General features: G+C 41.5%; 1 protein-coding gene across 2 annotated transcripts in view; it reads left to right on the top strand.

The window, feature by feature from the left end:
• Positions 1-20389, top strand: part of adcy8 (adenylate cyclase 8 (brain)) — a 246172-nt gene that overhangs the window by 131777 nt on the left and 94006 nt on the right. For both annotated transcript variants that reach the window (XM_041841461.2, XM_041841460.2), the window contains exon 3: positions 14796-14926. In XM_041841461.2, coding sequence (XP_041697395.1) covers positions 14796-14926 — 131 coding nt within the window. The remainder of the gene's footprint in view (positions 1-14795; positions 14927-20389) is intronic.

The raw sequence follows: 20389 nt of genomic DNA on the forward strand, positions 1-20389 counted from the left end.
TTTATGTAACTTTAGTTGCGATACAAATGTTGGGCTATATGTTTAGATTTTTAATACATTCTAAGGCTGCATGATGCGACTCTAATGATGATTTGAAAAAAGTTGCATGAAAGGCATGAGCTCTGCTTTGTTTTTTTGTGGAGGCTGTACACACTTCATCAGTCTCTCATTCACAATTTGACAAGCACTTGATAATGCCTCAAAGTTCTCGTCTGCATCCCCCCGCCTTTTGCGGCCAGTGGCCGTTGTGCCCTTGGGCTGAATATAATAATTATAATTCCTTTCTTCCGGCTGCGTGCCGAAGCACCTCTCACTCACATGACTCTCCATCACGTGATCAGGTTTTTCTCACAGGCTACAAGTGAAGACAGACACCGCGGGGATGCAACTGCGCGCGTCCTTATCCAATTCTGAGTCGCATATTGAAGATATTTGAAGAGCTGTCCACATTTGCTTTTCGTCAGCCAACAAGATGAGTAGGCCTAACGAACAGCAAAATCACTAGCCTATCATCCACCATAGTACAAAAGTTGACCTATTCTGTGCAATAAATAAATATTCCAAACATAGTCTGGGACAGTTGTGGGATGTGATAGATCCCAAATTAATACAACCTCTAGCATAAAAAAACCCGGTTTTTAAGCAATGAGCCTGACACAACAGATCAGAAGTTAGCTTAATATGTTGATGAACTATTAGGCTATTTCTTCACATTATACAGTGCATTCGGAAAGTATTCAGACCCCCTTCCCTTTTTCCACATTTTATTACGTTACAGCCATATTCAAAAATAAAAATCCTCATCAATCTACACACAAAACCCCTCATAATGATAAAGTGAAAACAGGTTTTTAGAAATGTTTGCACATTTATAAAAAATACATTTAAAATATACCTTATTTACATAAGTATTCAGACCCTTTGCTACAAGTCTCGAAATTGAGCTCAGGTGCATCCTGTTTCCATTGATCATCCTTGAGATGTTTCTACAACTTGATTGGAGTCCACCTGTGGTAAATTCAATTGATTGGACATGATTTGGAAAGGCACACACCTATCTACAGTGGGGAGAACAAGTATTTGATACACTGCCGATTTTGCAGGTTTTCCTACTTACAAAGCATTTAGAGGTCTGTAATTTTTATTATAGGTACAATTCAACTGTGAGAGACGGAATCTAAAACAAAAATCCAGAAAATCACATTGTATGATTTTTAAGTAATTAATTTGCATTTTATTGCATGACATAAGTATTTGATACATCAGAAAAGCAGAACTTAATATTTGGTACAGAAACCTTTGTTTGCAATTACAGAGATCATGTAGGTCTTGACCAGGTTTGCACACACTGCAGCAGGGATTTTGGCCCACTCCTCCATACAGACCTTCTCCAGATCCTTCAGGTTTCGGGGGGTGTCGCTGGGCAATACTGACTTTCAGCTCCCTCCAAAGATTTTCTATTGGGTTCAGGTCTGGAGACTGGCTAGGCCACTCCAGGACCTTGAGATGCTTCTTACGGAGCCACTCCTTAGTTGCCCTGGCTGTGTGTTTCGGGTCGTTGTCATGCTGGAAGACCCAGCCACGACCCATCTTCAATGCCCTAACTGAGGGAAGGAGGTTGTTGGCCAAGATCTCACGATACATAGCCCCATCCATCCTCCCCTCAATACAGTGCAGTCGTCCTGTCCCCTTTGCAGAAAAGCATCCCCAAAGAATGATGTTTCCACCTCCATGCTTCACAGTTGGGATGGTGTTCTTGGGGTTGTACTCATCCTTCTTATTCCTCCAAACACGGTGAGTTGAGTTTAGACCAGAAATATCTATTTTTGTCTCATCAGACCACATTACCTTCTCCCATTCCTCCTCTGGATCATCCAGATGGTCATTGGCAAACTTCAGACCGGCCTGGACAGGCGCTGGCTTAAGCAGGGGGACCTTGCGTGCGCTGCAGGATTTTAATCCATGACGGCGTAGTGTGTTACTAATGGTTTTCTTTGAGACTGTGGTCCCAGCTCTCTTCAGGTCATTGACCAGGTCCTGCCGTGTAGTTCTGGGCTGATCCCTCACCTTCCTCATGATCATTGATGCCCCACGACGTGAGATCTTGCATGGAGCCCCAGACCGAGGGTGATTGACCGTCATCTTGAACTTCTTTATTTTCTAATAATTCCGCCAGCAGTTGTTGCCTTCTCACCAAGCTGCTTGCCTATTGTCCTGTAGCCCATCTCAGCCTTGTGCAGGTCTACAATTTTATCCCTGATGTCCTTACACAGCTCTCTGGTCTTGGCCATTGTGGAGAGGTTGGAGTCTGTTTGATTGAGTGTGTGTACAGGTGTCTTTTATACAGGTAACGAGTTCAAACAGGTGCAGTTAATACAGGTAATGAGTGGAGAACAGTAGGGCTTCTTAAAGAAAAACTAACAGGTCTGTGAGAGCCGGAATTCTTACTGGTTGGTAGGTGATCAAATACTTATGTCATGCAATAAAATGCAAATGAATTACTTAAAAATCATACAATGTGATTTTCTGGATTTTTGTTTTAGATTCCGTCTCTCACAGTTGAAATGTACCTATGATAAAAATTACTGACCTCTACATGCTTTGTAAGTAGGAAAACCTGCAAAATCGGCAGTGTATCAAATACTTGTTCTCCCCACTGTATATAAGGTCCCACAGTTGACAGTGCAGGTCAGAGCAAAAACCAAGCCATGAGGTCGTAGGAATTGTCCGTAGAGCTCCAAGACAGGATTCTGTCGAAGCACAGATCTGGGGAAGCGTATCAAAAAAGAACACAGTGGGCTCCATCATTCTTAAATGGAAGAAGTTTGGAACCACCAAGACTCTTCCTAAAGCTGGCCGCCTGGCCAAATTGAGTAATTGGGGGAGAAGGGCGTTAGTCAGGGAGGTAACAAATAACCCGATGGTCACTCTGTCAGAGCTCCAGAGTTCCTCTGTGAAATTGGGAGAACCTTCCAGAAGGACAACCCATCTCTACAGCACTCCACCAATCAGGCCTTAACGGTAGAGTGGCAAGACAGAAGCCACTCCTCAGTAAAAGGCACATGACATCCCACTTGGAGTTTGCCAAAAGGCACCTAAAGGACTCAGACCATGAGAAACAATATTCTCTGGTCTGAGGAAACCAAGATTGAACTTTTTTGGCGGAAACCTGGCACCATCCCTACGGTGAAGCATGGTGGTGGCAACATCATGCTGTGGGGATGTTTTTCAGCGGCAGGGACTGGGAGACTAGTCAGGATCGAGGGAATGATGAATGGAGCAAAGTACAGAGAAATCCTTGATGAAAACCTGCTCCAGAGTGCTCAGGACCTTAGACTGGGGCGAAGGTTCACCTTCCAACAGGACAACGACCCTAAGCACACAGCCAAGACAACGCAGAAGTGGCTTCAGGAAAAGTCTCTGAATGTCCTTGAGTGTCCCAGCCAGAGCCCGGACATGAACCCGATCGAACATCTCTGGAGAGACCTGAAAATAGCTGTGCAGCGACGCTCCCCATCCATCCTGACAGAGCTTGAGAGGATCTGCAGATAAGAATGGGAGAAACTCCCGAAATACAGGTGTGCCAACCTTGTAGCGTCATACCCAAGTAGACTCGAGGCTGTAATCGCTGCCAAAGATGCTTCAACAAAGTACTGAGTAAAGGGTCTGAATACTTATGTAAATGTGATATTACAGTTTTTTTTTTTTTTTTATTAATTTGCAAAAATGTCTAAACCTGTTTTTGCGTTGTTATTATGGGGTATTATTTGATGAGGGGGGGAAAACAATTTAATCAATTTCAGAATAAGGCTGTAACGTAACAAAATGTGGAAAAAGTCAAGGGGTCTGAATACTTTCTGAATACACTGTAAGCGCAGCAATGCGTACACAGCAGTAGGCTATAAGCGCAAATGTTCCATTAGCAGGAAAACACCATTCTCAAAAGTGACCACAAATGCAATTATTCATGTAATGCTTTTATTATAAAGGTGCATTTTTATGGTGAAAATGATCTTCCCCAAACTTGAAACTCACACGCTGCTTATGTATGCCAGTTAGGCTCTACAGCCTTTGTAAAGTGGATTAATGTGCTTCATTTTAAGATGTTATTTGACTACTTTAGTTTAATACAAACCTTATCAAAACATATAGGCCTATGGGCTAAGCTACATGAGGTGTGCGACTATGATTTAGAAAAGTTGCAAAAAAAAGGCATGCGCTGTTTCTTGCCTTAAGCTGGGCATCATTCACAAGTGATAGGCTAATATTGTCACGTATCAGTCTATTCTTGATTTAATCTTGTTTTTACATATACTAAATAATACATGTGTGAAATTTGTTTTGATATAGAATGGTCCATTATCATGCACCTGTCTCGAAACAGGGGCAGGTGGAAAAAACACGTCATCTACAGTGTATGCACTGGAGGACGCTTTTCCCGTGGTTCATTTTAATGCCAGCCAGGTAGGCTATACTCCTGTTGCTTAATATTTGGAGAATTGAAAAATAAATATAGTAGGCCTAGCCTATGGAAACCTGATGGGATTCTCCTCTTTTTAATAGAGGCCATTACTCAGTTTTCTTACTCAAATGCATAGCCTCTCATTAAGTGTTTGATTAGATTTTCGATTACATATGCATTGATCTTAGAGTGATTAGAGGGACAATAGAGTGCTGAGTACAAGGCAGTTAGCAAGTTTGGTAGGCTACTAATGACCATCAACAGCATCAGAGCTTGCAGAAACCTAATTACCATGACTAAACGGTCACGTGGAATTTGACTGCTGTCATGACTCGTGACCGCCGGTGTTCAGTTCGACATCGTAACCGAATGACAGTGGGCAAATGCTCACCTTTGATGGCCACTGGCACACTGGAGAAGTGTGCTCTTCACGGATTAATTCCGGTTTCAACCGTACTGGGCAGATTGCAGATGTCAATGTCAACATTGTGAACAGAGTGCCACATGTTTGCGGTGGGGTTATTGTATGGGCAGGCATAAGCTACGGACAACGAACACAATTGCATTTTATCAATGGCAATTTGAATGCGCAGAGATACCGTGATGAGATCCTGAGGCCCATTGTCGTGCCATTCATCCACCGCCATCACCTCATGTTTCAACATGATAATCCATGGCCCCATGTCGCAAGGATCTGTAAACAATTCCTGGAAGCTGAACATTTCCCTGTTCTTCCATGGCCTGCATACTCACCAGACATGTCACCCATTGAACATGTTTGGGATGCTCTGGATCGACAGTGTGTTCCATTTCCCGCCAATATCCAGCAACTTCGCACAGCCATTGAAGAGGAGTGGGACAACATTCCACAGACCACAATCAACAGCCTGATCAACTCAATGCGAAGGAGATGTGTCACGCTGCATGAGTCAAATGGTGTTCACAGCAGATACTGACTGGTTTTCTGATCCACGCCCCAACCTTTTTTAAGGTATCTGTGTTCCCAATCATGTGAAATCCATAGATTAGGGCATCATTTATTTATTTAAATTGACATATTTCCTTGTTAACTGTAACTCAGTAAAATCTTTGAAATTGTTGCATGTTCCGTTTTATATTTTTGTTAAGTGTATTTAGAGTTAACCATTTAGTTAATATGTTTTGTGTTTCCACTTCTCAGGTCTTGAACAACAAATTAATTAACCTATGATATTAGTTAGATATATGTAATTAATCTCTATTGAACAACAAAACAAATCTGGAAATTCTGACAGTAAAATGTAGCAACTATAGTCTAATTGTCAACTCAAAATATATGTCAATCACTGGATAAGGTTGCACATCAAAATATCTTGAGTCATGCATTCCTGCTTGGATGAGTTAGATGAAACAAGTTGTTTCTGGAATACCTCAGTACTCTATTTATTACACTTCTTAATAAAGCACTATGAATTAGTTAATAAGATGATTACTCATGATTTGGGTCCGACAAAATCATCCGACCAAATCATGTACTAGTGCCCCAAACTGTAAAAGTTAGTGGCACCAGTGACATCAGGGGACAATGTTAGTCTGGAGCCCTGTAGTAATTAACACTTAGGGTAAGTGTTGATTCAGGGCAACACATATGACAGGCACTATTTGCAATACAGCCTGTCGTTAGCTTGGCTTTTATAGCATATACAGTTGAAGTCGGAAGTTTACATACACTTAGGTTGGAGTCATTAAAACTAGTTTTTCAACCACTCCACAAATTTCTTGTTAACAAACTATAGTTTTGGCAAGTCATTTAGGACATCTACTTTGTGCATGCTCACAAGTAATTTTTCCAACAATTGTTTACAGACAGATTATTTCACTTATAATTCACTGTATCACAATTCCAGTGAGTCAGAAGTTTACATACACTAAGTTGACTGTGCCTTTAAACAGCTTGAACATTCCAGAAAATGATGTCATGGCTTTAGAAGCTTCTGATAGGCTAATTGACATCATTTGAGTCAATTGGAGGTGTACCTGTGGATGTATTTCAAGTCCTACCTTCAAACTCAGTGCCTCTTTGCTTGACATCATGGGAAAATCAAAAGAAATCAGCCAAGACCTCAGAAAAAAAATGTAGACCTCCACAAGTCTGGTTCATCCTTGGGAGCAATTTCCAAATGCCTGAAGGTACCACATTCATCTGTACAAACAATAGTACGCAAGTATAAACACCATGGGACCACACAGCCGTCATACCGCTCAGGAAGGAGACGCGTTCTGTCTCCTAGAGATGAACGTACTTTGGTGCGAAAAGTGCAAATCAATCCCAGAACAACAGCAAAGGACCTTGTGAAGATGCTGGAGGAAACAGGTACAAAAGTATCTATATCCACAGTAAAACGAGTCCTATAGCAACATAACCTGAAAGGCCGCTCAGCAAGGAAGAAGCCACTGCTCCAAAACCGCCATAAAAAAGCCAGACTCCGGTTTGCAACTGCACATGGGGACAAAGATCGTACTTTTTGTAGAAATGTCCTCTGGTCTGATGAAACAAAATAGAACTGTTTGGCCATAATGACCATTGTTATGTTTGGAGGAAAAAGGGGGTTGCTTGCAAGCCGAAGAACACCATCCCAACCGTGAAGCAAAGGGGTGGCAGCATCATGCTGTGGGGGTGCTTTGCTGCAGGAGGGACTGGTGCACTTCACAAAATAGATGGCATCATGAGGAAGGAAAATTATGTGGATATATTGAAGCAACATCTCAAGACATCAGTCAGGAAGTTAAAGCTTGGTCGCAAATGGTCTTCCAAATGGACAATGACCCCAAGCATACTTCCAAAGTTGTGCCAAAATGGCTTAAGGACAACAGAGTCAAGGTATTGGAGTGGCCATCACAAAGCCCTGACCTCAATCCTATAGAAAATGTGTGGGCAGAACTGAAAAAGCGTGTGTGAGCAAGGAGGCCTACAAACCTGACTCAGTTACACCAGCTCTGTCAGGAGGAATGGGCCAAAATTCACCCAACTATTGTGGAAGGCTACCCGAAAAGTTTGACCCAAGTTAAACAATTTAAAGGCAATGCTACCAAATACTAATTGAGTGTATGTAAACTTCTGACCCACTGGGAATGTGATGAAATAAATAAAAGCTGAAATAAATTATTCTCTAGACTATTATTCTGACATTTCACATTCTTTAAATAAAGTGGTGATCCTAACTGACCTAAGACAGGGAATTTGTAGTAGGACTAAATGTCAGGAATTGAGAAAAACTGAGTTTAAATGTATTTGGCTAAGGTGTATGTAAACTTCCGACTTCAACTGTAAGGCTTAAGCAGACAGGCAGACAGGCAGGTAAACAGATATATAGAGACAGAGAACAAGAAGCACAGAGTGACAGCAGAGAAGAGGCTGAGACTGATAGACAGCACAAGAGGCTAGACACAACAAAATGGCTAGAGCAGAGGCACAGTTATAGAGGTGAGTTGTATCTCCACTGGTGTTTTTACATATTGTATTTGTTTTAAACATGAGCTGGTTAAAACAGAGTAGGAGGACCGTGTCTCGCCAGTCACTGGTATAGAAATGGTTGAGAAATGCTGTATTGTACTACCAATGTTATGGGTCAGCACTACTTCCTGTGTGTAGGGTATGTAGGGTGTGTATGTGTGGGGATGTGGTGTGTGTTTTTGCTGTCGTGTTTATATGACCCCCTTACAAACAGGACCATTTTTACCAGATTGCCGGTAAACATGCCGGGGACGAGTGGTTGTAGTGGTCTTAAGATGAATGCACTATCTGTAAATCGCTCTGGATAAGAGTGTCTGCTAAATGACTAAAATGTCAATGTAAATTGGAGACCATTCAGACTGTTGGATAGGAGCCAAAGATCATTAGTGCATTGGAGAACAGTCAGGATAGAGAGAGAACCAGAGACAGTTAAGACAACTGAAACCATTAAGGATAGAGATAGAGACAGGGAAGACCATGAGAATATTGTCTAGATACTAGACAAGCAGGAAATGAGAACCAGACAAACAGGGAACAATAACCAGACAGCCTGGGAAACCAGAGGCAGAGACTGGAGAGTGCAGAGAGATTAATCCGGAACGATTAGGGAGCTGTTGACAACTACGAACTTGGAACGCAATCACTTACAGTTCAATACTTAACATGTGACAGGGTCATACCAGAAAACTGGAATGTATGCTTCTCTGCTCTGTAAGCCCCTACTTACATAGTATGATGGAATACAGAACATACAAGGGGATAGACAAGTAGTTCTCTAATGATCCATGTCTACACACCCACTGTGCAAAAGCAGTTACCAAGATACATACACATTCACTCACATATGCATGCATGCACACACGAACAAGCACACACTCGCTCACATTATGCATAAACGCACACACACATACACACACAGATTCGGATCATTGTTTACTCTACAGAGAGTGGATCCATCATTGCTTGGTCAGAGATAGCCGCAGAAAGCTTTTAAGGCATAGTATTTCCTGGAACTACGCTGCCCAATATAAACCACTGGATCTTTTTATGGCTCAAAACAAGGCCATCCTTGGAAGCAACCACAGATAATGTGAATAAATAAGTGTCTCTTCTGTGTGAATGTACTCTTACGGACACAAGGGCTAGCAATGTGCATGCCCTGCCCACCTGACGATCTCTACTTTTCAGCCATCCATTTCCTGTGTTTGAGGGGTACAAAATCCATTTGTCACTTAAATCTTGCTAGATTGATTGGTTGAATTTTAATCTGGCGACTCTTTCCCACTCTTGCTTGTGCCATTCGTTTTTCCAATTAACATAACGACCGTGGAAACCAAATCAAATCAAATGTATTTTTCACCTTCGCCGAATACAACAGTTGTAGACTTTACCGTGAAATGCTTACTTACGAGCCCCTTTCCAACAATGCAGAGAAAAAAAGTAGAAATGTGCTAATAAAAAAAAGGAAATAGTAACACAATAATATCCAATTGAGGTGTATTTTGAGTCGTGACCCACCATAAGGGTTGAGTGGTAAGCACACACACATTTTAAAATGCACAAGAAATGTCAACCTGCTCCACACCTGGACACCAGCCGTGACCCACAGTTTCAGAACCACCGGTCTAGACAGCCAGGCATTTTAGTAATGGACCATTGCTAATGTTTGGTCCACTGCATCTGCATTGCAACCAATGCTCCAGGGTTTGGGGACAGGGGGTGGGTTGGAGAAGTACGCTCCTTTTGCTCTAGTGGACATCATCTCTAATTTCGCCACTGAATGCCAAGTCACCCTCCCCCTCCCTCTCTCTCTACTCTCTCTCATTCTAACTATAGCAACCTCCCTCTCACTGTCTGTCTCTCTCCCACTTCCACTGTCTCATCCACCACAGCCATCTATCCTTACTTCCTCTCCCTCACTCTTCCTCTCTATCTCGCCCTCTGTCTCTCCTTGTCTTCTCTACAGAGGCTTGCGAAAGCATTCATCCCCCTTGGTATTTTTCCTATTTTGTAGCCTTACAACCTGGAATTAAAATGGATTTTTTGGGGGTTTGTATTATTTGATTCACACAACATACCTACCACTTTGAAGATATATATATATTATTTTATTGGTGAAACAAACAAGAAATAAGACAAAAAAACTGAAAACTTGAGTGTGCATAACTATTCACCCCTATGGGGACAAAGATTGTACTTTTTGGAGAAATGTCCTCTGGCCTGATGAAACAAAAATAGAACTGTTTGCCCGTAATGACCATCGTTATGTTTGGAGGAAAAAGGGGGACGCTTTTAAGCCGAAGAACACCATCCCAACCGTGAAGCACGGGGGTGGCTGCATCATGCTGTGGGGGTGCTTTGCTGCAGGAGGAACTGGTGCACTTCACAAAATAGATGGCATCATGAGGAAGGAAAATTATGTGGATATATTGAAGCAACATCTCAAGACATCAGTCAGGAAGTTAAAGCTTGGTCGCAAATGGGTCTTCCAAATGGACAATGACCACAAGCATACTTCCAAAGTTGTGCCAAAATGGCTTAAGGACAACAAAGTCAAGGTATTGGAGTGGCCATCACAAAGCCCTGACCTCAATCCTATCGAAAACTTATGGGCAGAACTGAAAAAGTGTGTGCGAGCAAGGAGGCCTACAAACCTGACTCAGTTACACCAGCTCTGTCAGGAGGAATGGGCCAAAATTCACCCAACTTATTGTGGGAAGCTTGTGGAAGACTACCCGAAACGTTTGACCCAAGTTAAACAATGTAAAGGCAATGTTACCAAATACTAATTGAGTGTATGTAAACTTCTGACCCACTGGGAATGTGATGAAATAAATTATAGCTGAAATAAATCATTCTCTCTACTATTTGTCTGACATTTCACATTCTTAAAATAAAGTGGTGACCCTAACTGACCTAAGACAGGGAATTTTTACTAGGATTAAATGTCAGGAATTGTTTAAATCTATTTGGCTAAGGTGTATGTAAACTTCCGACTTCAACTGTACGCACGCACCACATTTCCTTTATTTATTTATTTGAATTTTTTGCATCATGTTATTTTTTTCATTTCACTTCATCAATTTGGACGATTTTGTGTATGTCCATTACATGAATTCCCCATGAAATCCATTTAAATTACAGGTTGTAATGCAACAAAATAGGAAAAAACGCCAAGGGGGGTGAATACTTTTGCAAGGCACTGTACACTGTAAAGGGGTTACCATGAATTTGACTGTAATTTACAGGCAGCTCAGTGGCAAGTAAAATTATGTTTGTAATATTACAGTAAACCTATTGTAATATACATTACCAGTCAAAAGTTTGGTCACACCTACTCATTCAAGGGTTTTTCTTTATTTTTACTATTTTCTACATTGTAGAATAATAGTGAATACATCAAAACTATGAAATACCACATATGGAATCATGTTGTAACCAAAAAAGTGTTAAACAAATCAAAATAAATGTTATATTTGAGATTCTTCAAAGTAGCCACCCTTTGCCTTGATGACAGCTTTGCACACTCTTGGCATTCTCTCAACCAGCTTCATGAGGTAGTCACCTGGAATGCATTTCAATTAACAGGTGTGCCTTGTTAAAAGTTAATTTGTTGAATTTCTTTCCTTCTTAATGCGTTTGAGCCAATCAGTTGTGCTGTGACAAGGTAGGGGTGGTATACAGAAGATAGCCCTATTTGGTAAAAGACCAAGTCCATATAATGGCAAGAACAGCTCAAATAAGCAAAGAGAAACGACAGTCCATAATTACTTTAAGACATGAAGGTCAGTCAATGCTGAACATTTCAAGAACTTTGAAGGTTTCTTCAAGTGCAGTCGCAAAAACCATTAAGCACTATGATGAAACTGGCACTCATGAGGACCGCCACAGGAAAGGAAGACCCAGAGTTACCTCTGCTGCAGAGGATAAGTTCATTAGAGTTAACTGCACCTCAGATTGCAGCCCAAATAAATGCTTCACAGAGTTCAAGTAACAGACACATCTCAACATCAACTGTTCAGAGGAGACTGCGTGAATAAGGCCTTCATGGTCGAATTGCCACTACTAAAGGACACCAATAATAAGAAGAGACTTTCTTGGGCCAAGAAACACGAGCAATGGACATTAGACTGGTGGAAATCTGTCCTTTGGTCTGATGAGTCCAAATTTAAGATTTTTGGTTCCAACCGCTGTGTCTTTATGAGACGCAGAGTAGGTGAACGGATAATCTGCGCATGTGTGGTTCCCACCATGAAGCATGGAGGAGGAGGTGTGATGGTGTGGGGGTGCTTTGCTGGTGAGACTGTCGGTGATTTATTTAGAATTCAAGGGACATTTAACCAGCATGGCTACCACAGCATTCTGCAGTGATACGTCAGCCCATCTGGTTTGCACTTAGTGGGAGTATCATTTGTTTTTCAACAGGACAATTACGCAAAACACACCTCCAGGCTGTGTAAGGGCTAGTTGACTAAGAAGGTGAGTGATGGAGTTTTGCATCATATGACCTGGCCTCCACAATCACCTGACCTCAACCCAATTGAAATGGTTTGGGATGAGTTGGACCGCAAAGTCAAGGAAAAGCTGCCAACAAGTGCTCAGCATATGTGGGAACTCTTTCAAGACTGTTGGAAAAGCATTCCTCATGAAGCTGTTTGAGAGAATGCCAAGAGTGTGCAAAGCTGTCATCAAGGCAAAGGGTGGCTACTTTGAAGAATCTAAAATATAACATATTTTTATTTGTTTAACACTTTTTTGGTTACTACATGATTCCATATGTGTTATTTCATAGTTTTGATGTCTTCACTATTATTCTCCATTGTAGAAAATAGTAAAAATAAAGAAAAACCCTTGAATGAGTAGGTGTGTCCAAACTTTTGACTGGTAATGTATATTAAAGGCCCATAGTTTCTTATGAGCGCATACTTAAATGCATACATGCTTATGGCATTTATAAGACGGGTTGCTATTAGATGCTTTTTATTTTTTATTTGGATGCAGGTTTTTTTACTTATAAATGAATTCGATGTACCCATTGATTATTGAAGAATACAGTGGGGAAAAAAAGTATTTAGTCAGCCACCAATTGTGCAAGTTCTCCTACTTAAAAATATGAGAGAGGCCTGTAATTTTCATCATAGGTACACATCAACTATGACAGACAAATTGAGGAAAGAAAATCCAGAAAATCACATTGTAGGATTTTTAATGAATTTATTTGCAAATTATGGTGGAAAATAAGTATTTGGTCACCTACAAACAAGCAAGATTTCTGGCTCTCACAGACCTGTAACTTCTTCTTTAAGAGGCTCCTCTGTCCTCCACTGCCGTTACCTGTATTAATGGCACCTGTTTGAACTTGTTATCAGTATAAAAGACACCTGTCCACAACCTCAAACAGTCACACTCCAAACTCCACTATGGCCAAGACCAAAGAGCTGTCAAAGGACACCAGAAACAAAATTGTAGACCTGCACCAGGCTGGGAAGATTGAATCTGCAATAGGTAAGCAGCTTGGTTTGAAGAAATCAACTGTGGGAGCAATTATTAGGAAATGGAAGACATACAAGACCACTGATAATCTCCCTCGATCTGGCGCTCCACGCAAGATCTCACCCGCGTGGGTCAAAATGATCACAAGAACGGTGAGCAAAAATCCCAGAACCACACGGGGGGACCTAGTGAATGACCTGCAGAGAGCTGGGACCAAAGTAACAAAGCCTACCATCAGTAACACACTACGCCGCCAGGGACTCAAATCCTGCAGTGCAGACGTGTCCCCTGCTTAAGCCAGTACATGTCCAGGCCCGTCTGAAGTTTGCTAGACTGCATTTGGATGATCCAGAAGGGGATTGGGAGAATGTCATATGGTCAGATGAAACCAAAATATAACTTTTTGGTAAAAACTAAACTCGTTGTTTTGGAGGACAAAGAATGCTGAGTTGCATCCAAAGAACACCATACCTACTGTGAAGCATGGGGGTGGAAACATCATGCTATGGGGCTGTTTTTTCTGCAAAGGGACCAGGACGACTGATCCGTGTAAAGGAAAGAATGAATGGGGCCATGTATCGTGAGATTTTGAGTGAAAACCTCCTTCCATCAGCAAGGGCATTGAAGATGAAACGTGGCTGGGTCTTTCAGCATGACAATGATCCCAAACACACCGCCCGGGGCAACGAAGGAGTGGCTTCATAAGAAGCATTTCAAGGTCCTGGAGTGGCCTAGCCAGTCTCCAGATCTCAACCCCTTAGAAAATCTTTGGAGGGAGTTGAAAGTCTGTGTTGCCCAGCGACAGCCCCAAAACATCACTGCTCTAGAGGAGATCTGCATGGAGGAATGGGCCAAAATACCAGCAACAGTGTGTGAACACCTTGTGAAGACTTACAGAAAACGTTTGACCTGTGTCATTGCCAACAAAGGTGTATATAACAAAGTACTGAGAAACTTTTTGTTATTGACCAAATACTTATTTTACACCATAATTTGCAAATAAATTCATTAAAAATCCTACAATGTGATTTTCTGGATTTTTTTTCTCATTTGTCTCTGTCATAGTTGACGTGTACCTATAATGAAAATTACAGGCCTCTCTCATCTTTTTAAGTGGGAGAACTTGCACAATTGGTGGCTGACTAAATACTTTTTTTCCCCACTGTATAATTTATAAACGCCTCGTGAGCTTAGTTCAACTCTTGTACCCTATCAAAACCCAAAATATAACCTTGTTTTACTCCAATGTTTGTAAAAAAAGTCAATGTAAATAAATACTTTATAGCCCCCCCCCCAGTTATGCAAAAATCCTACGTATATTTACCAGGATGCTCCTTTTCTTCACAGGAAAGGCTGGTATTGTCAGTTTTACCCCGGTTTGTGGTATTGGAGATGATCAACGACATGACAAATGTGGATGACGAGCACCTCCAGCACCAGTTTCACAGAATCTATATCCACCGCTATGAGAATGTCAGGTAAGGCTGTGGCTATTTTGGCTTAAATTTGTGTTTTTAAACATTATGGGAATAGGTAAAACCATCATTATGGTTGAGTTTTGGTGTGCATCCCAAATGGCACCCTATTCCCTATTTAGTACCCTACTTTTGACTAGACCTCTTAAGGAAAAGTGTGCCACTTGGGATACAACAAGCTATTTTGTATTTGTATTTTGTATTTATTAGGGATCCCCATTAGCTGCTGCCAAGGTAGCAGCTACTCTTCCTGGGGTCCAAACACATTAAGGCACTTACATTACATATAAAACAAAAGATAAAACGGTACATCATAAAACATTATTACACCACTACATACAGTGGCTAGCAAAAGTATTCAGCCCCCTTGGCATTTTTCCTATTTTGTTGCCTTACAACCAGGAAATGAAAATTGATTTTTTGGGGGTTTGTATCATTTGATTTACACAACATGCCTACCACTTTGAAGATGCAAAATATATTTTATTGTGAAACAAACAAGAAATAAGTTAAAAAATAAAGTAAAATAAAAGAACTTGAGTGTGCATAACTATTCATCCCCCCAAAGTCAATACTTTGTAGAGCCACCTTTTGTAGCAATTACAGCTGCAAGTCTCTTGGGCTATGTCTCTATAACCTTGGCACATCAAGCCACTGGGTTTTGTGCCCATTCTTCAAGGCAAAACTGCTCCAGCTCCTTCAAGTTGGATGGGTTCCGCTGGTGTACAGCAATCTTTAAGTCATAACACAGATTCTCAATTGGATTGAGGTCTGGGCTTTGACTAGACCGTTTCAAGACACTTTAATGTTTCCCCTTAAACCACTCAAGTGTTGCTTTAGCAGTATGTCCTGCTAGAAGGTGAACCTCCGTCCCAGTCTCAAATCTCTGGAAGACTGAAACAGGTTTCCCTCAAGAATTTCCCTGTATTTAGCGCCATCCATCATTCCTTCAATTCTGACCAGTTTCCCAGTCCCTGCCAATGAAAAACATCCCCACAGCATGATGCTGCCACCAACATGCTTCACTGTGGGGATGTTGTTCTCTGGGTGATGAGAGGTGTTGGGTTTGCACCAGACATAGCGTTTTCCTTGATAGCCAAAAAGCTCAATTTTAGTCTCATCTGACCAGAGTACCTTCTTCCATATGTTTGGGGAGTCTCCCACATGGCTTTTGGCGAACACCAAACGTGTTTGCTTATTTTTTTCTTTAAGCAATGGCTTTTTTATGGCCACTCTTCCGTAAAGCCCAGCTCTGTGGAGTATACAGCTTAAGGTGGTCCTATGGACATATACTCCAATCTCCGCTGTGGAACTTTGCAGCTCCTTCAGGGTTATCTTTGGTCTCTTTGTTGCCTCTCTGATTAATGCCTGGTCCGTGAGTTTTGGTGGGCGGCCCTCTCTTGGCAGGTTTGTTGTGGTGCCATATTCTTTCTATTTTTTATAATTTATTTAATGGTGCTCCGTGGGATGTTCAAAGTTTTGGATATTGTTTTATAATCCAATCCTGATCTGTACTTCTCCACAACTTTGTCCCTGACCTGTTTGGAGAGCTCCATGGTCTTCATGTGCCGCTTGCTTGGTGGTGCTCCTTGCTTAGTGGTGTTGCAGACTCTGGGGCCTTTCAGAACATGTGTATATATACTGAGATCATGTGACACTTAGATTGCACACAGGTGGACTTTATTTAACTAATTATGTTACTTCTGAAGGTAATTGGTTGCACCAGATCTTATTTAGGGTCTTCATAGCAAAGGGGGTGAATACATTTGCACGCACAACTTTTCCGTTATTTATTTTGTATAAATTCGTTTTTTTCATTCACTTCACCAATTTGGACTATTTTGTGTATGTCCATTACATGAAATCCAAATAAAAATCAATTTAAATTACAGGTTGTAATGCAACAAAATAGGAAAACGTCAAGGGGGATGAATATTTTTGCAAGGCACTGTATCTACAATGCAAAATGTACAATACCACCATAGAACAATATTGCAATGTACGTGTGTGTAGAGTGCATGTTCTAGCGCTTGTGTGTGTTTGCATGTGGCTGTACCTTTTGTGTGAGTCTCTTCACAGTCCCCGCTGTTCCATGTAGTCATGGCTCTATGTAGTACTGTGTGCCTCCCATAGTCTGTTCTGGACTTGGGGATTGTAAAGAGACCTCTGGTGTCATGTCTTTTGGGGTATGCATGGGTGTCCGAGCTTAAACAGACAGCACGGGAAAATTCAGCTAGTCAACACTTCTTACAAAAGCAAATAGTGAGTCCATCTCACTTCCACTTTATGCCATGTTAGCTCCCCATGTACTTTTAAGGGCCAGCCGTGCTGCCCTGTTCTGAGCCAATTGTAATTTTCCTAAGTCCATCTTTGTGGCACCTGACCACACGACTGAACAGTAGTCCAGGTGCGACAAAACTTGGGCCTGTAGGATCTGCCTTGTTGAAAGTATTGTTAAGGCAGAGTAGCGCTTTATTATGGACAGACTTCTCCCCATCTCAGCTACTGTTGTATCAATATGTTTTGACCATGACGTCTTACAATCCAGGGTTACTCCAAGCAGTTTAGTCACCTCAACTTGCTCCATTTCCACATTATTCATTAAAAATATTTAGTTGAGGTTTAGGGTTTAGTGAATGATTTGTCCCAAATACAATGCTTTTCGTTTTAGAAATATTTAGGACTAACTTATTTCTTGCCTCCCATTCTGAAACTAACTGTTGTTAAGTGTTGCAGTCATTTCAGTCACTGTAGTAGATGATTTGTATAGTGTTGAGTCATCCGCATAGATAGACACACTGGCTTTACTCAAAGCCAGTGGCATGTCTTTAGTAAAGATTTTAAAAAGTAAGCGGCCTAGACAGCTGCCCTTGGGAATTCCTGATTCTATCTGGATTATGTTGGAGAGGTTCATCCTTGTGGAAGTCTAAGACTGTCCTTAGGGACTGTGATGACAATTGAATGTCAGACGAGAAGGCCATTTTGGATCAAACTTAATTTCTTCAAAATCTTCATTCAAATGTGTTATTGCGACGCCCACCGCATGTGCCCAACGATGCATCTCTTCCAGACAAACTCAATGCATTTCCTGCACGCTTCGACAATAACAACACCGTACCGTGCATGAGGGCCCCCAACAACCCAGAGGACTGGGTGATCTCGCTCTCCGAGGTCGACGGGAGTGAGGACTTTAATCATGTCAACACTAGCAAGGCCGCGGGGCCGGACGGTATTCCATGGTGCATTCTCAGAGCATGTGCATATCAGCTGGCAGTCATATTCACTGTAATTTTCAACCTCTCCTTGTCCCAATCTGTAATCCACACATGTTTTAAGATTACTACCGTCATTCCTGTTCCCAAGAACTCTGTCTTCATTTTGCAAACCGCCCCATCAGATCCATAGACGACGCAATCTCAATTGCACCCACCTAGATAAAATGAATACCTATGTGAGAATGCTGTTCATTGACTACAGCTCAGCGTTCAAAACCATCGTCACCAAATGTAGGATCCTGTCACTGAACACCTCCTTCTTCTGCAACTGGATCCTGGACTTCCTGACAGGCCTACCCCAGGTGGTGTGGGTAGGACAACATCACCTCCTCCACACTGACCCTCAACACAGGAGCCCCACAGGGCTGTGTGGTTAGTCCCCACCTGTACTCTCTGACTCCAACACCATCATCAAATTTGCTGACGACACAGAGTTGGTAGGACTGATCACCGGCGACGATGAGACAGCCTACAGGGAGGAGGTCAACGACAGTGCCTTTTCCCCCTCAGGAGGTTGAAAAGGTTTGGCATGGGCCCTCAAATCCTCAAAAAGTTGTACAGCTGCACCATTGAGAGCATTTTGACTGGCTGCATCACTGCTTGGTGTGGCAATAGCACTGCCTTCGATCGCATGGCACTACAGAGGGTGGTACTAACAGCCCAGTACATCACTGGGGCCGAGCTCCCTGCCATCCAGGACCTCTATATCAGGCGGTGTGAAAAGAAAGCCTGGAAAATAAGACTATAGCCACCCAAGCAACATGTTCTCTTTGCTTCCGCACAACAAGCGGTACTGGTACATCAAGTCTCACACCAACAGTCTCCTGAACAGCTTCTATCCCCAAGCCATAAGACTGTTAAATAGCTAACAGAATGGCTACACGGACTATCTGAGTTGACCCTTGTACTTCATTTTCATTTTTGTACGGTGTATGCACACTCACATGACTCTACACACTCACACACACTGACACAGATAACCATTTTCAAGTCATGCCATAGATTTTTAAGCAGATTTAAGTCAAAACTGTAACTCGGCCACTCAGGAACATTCACTGTCTTCTTGGTAAGCAACTCCAAGGTAGATTTGGCCTTATGTTTTAGGTTATTGTCCTGCTGAAGTGTGAATTCATCTCCCAGTGTCTGGTGGAATGCAGACTAAACCAGGTTTTCCTATAGAATTTTGCCTGTGCTTAGCTCCATTCCGTTTCGTTTTTATCCTAAAACACTCCCCAGTTTACAAGATTACAAGCATACCCATAACATGATGCAGCCACCACTATGCTTGAAAATATGGAGAGTTGTACTCATTAATGTGTTGTATTGGATTTGTCCACAAAATAACACTTTGTAGGTCAGTGACAAAAAAATCTCAATTTAATCCATTTTAAATACAGGCTGTAACAAAAAAGTCAAGGGGTGTGAATACTTTCTGAAGGCACTGTACAGTATCTACATCTATCATTCCAGTATCCCTGCACATTGTAAATATGGTATTGGAACTGAACTATAGCTTCTTACTTTCTCTTGTTCTTCTTATTTCTTAATTTTATTTCTCATTTTTGCTCTACCTTACGTTATTTGTAGTGCTACATTGATATTGATTACTGCATTGTTGGGTTGGGAGCTTGCAAGAATGGCATTTCTCAGAACTTGTGCATGTGACATTAAAACTTGAAACTTTCACTCACAATTTACGTAGAAATAGATGCCATTAAATAAGGACATAATTTTGGAGAACTGCAGAATCTCATTGCCAAAACTCTAACATAAACGATAAAAATGAATGGTAAGGTTTTGAACATTGTAAGGTCTACGCCTTCTGCTCATGTCCAGAACAACAGTTGTAAATACAAATAGAGTTATGATTAACCAACCACCCTAATATCACCAGGTTACTTCATGGTAAGAGTACAACATTGTCGCATGTGTATCAATAACACATTTTATACTTAAGGAAGAAAATTATTTCCTTATAGTTTTGGACCTTGTCTGTGTGTGAATCTTAAATGCTCTGGGCCCTGACTTTGTCAAATGATTTAAAGTGGAACCGACAGCGTTTTAGCAACATTACATCTTATTAGAATCTGTTTATATACACCCCCAGGTGTAAGCGAGCACTTAGATATGGTCATTTTCACATTTTCATGAATTCATAGAATTGTTGTGAATGAAGTATAATAAGGCATTT

Source organism: Coregonus clupeaformis, unplaced genomic scaffold (genome assembly GCF_020615455.1).
Source record: "Coregonus clupeaformis isolate EN_2021a unplaced genomic scaffold, ASM2061545v1 scaf0021, whole genome shotgun sequence".
NCBI lineage: Eukaryota > Metazoa > Chordata > Actinopteri > Salmoniformes > Salmonidae > Coregonus > Coregonus clupeaformis.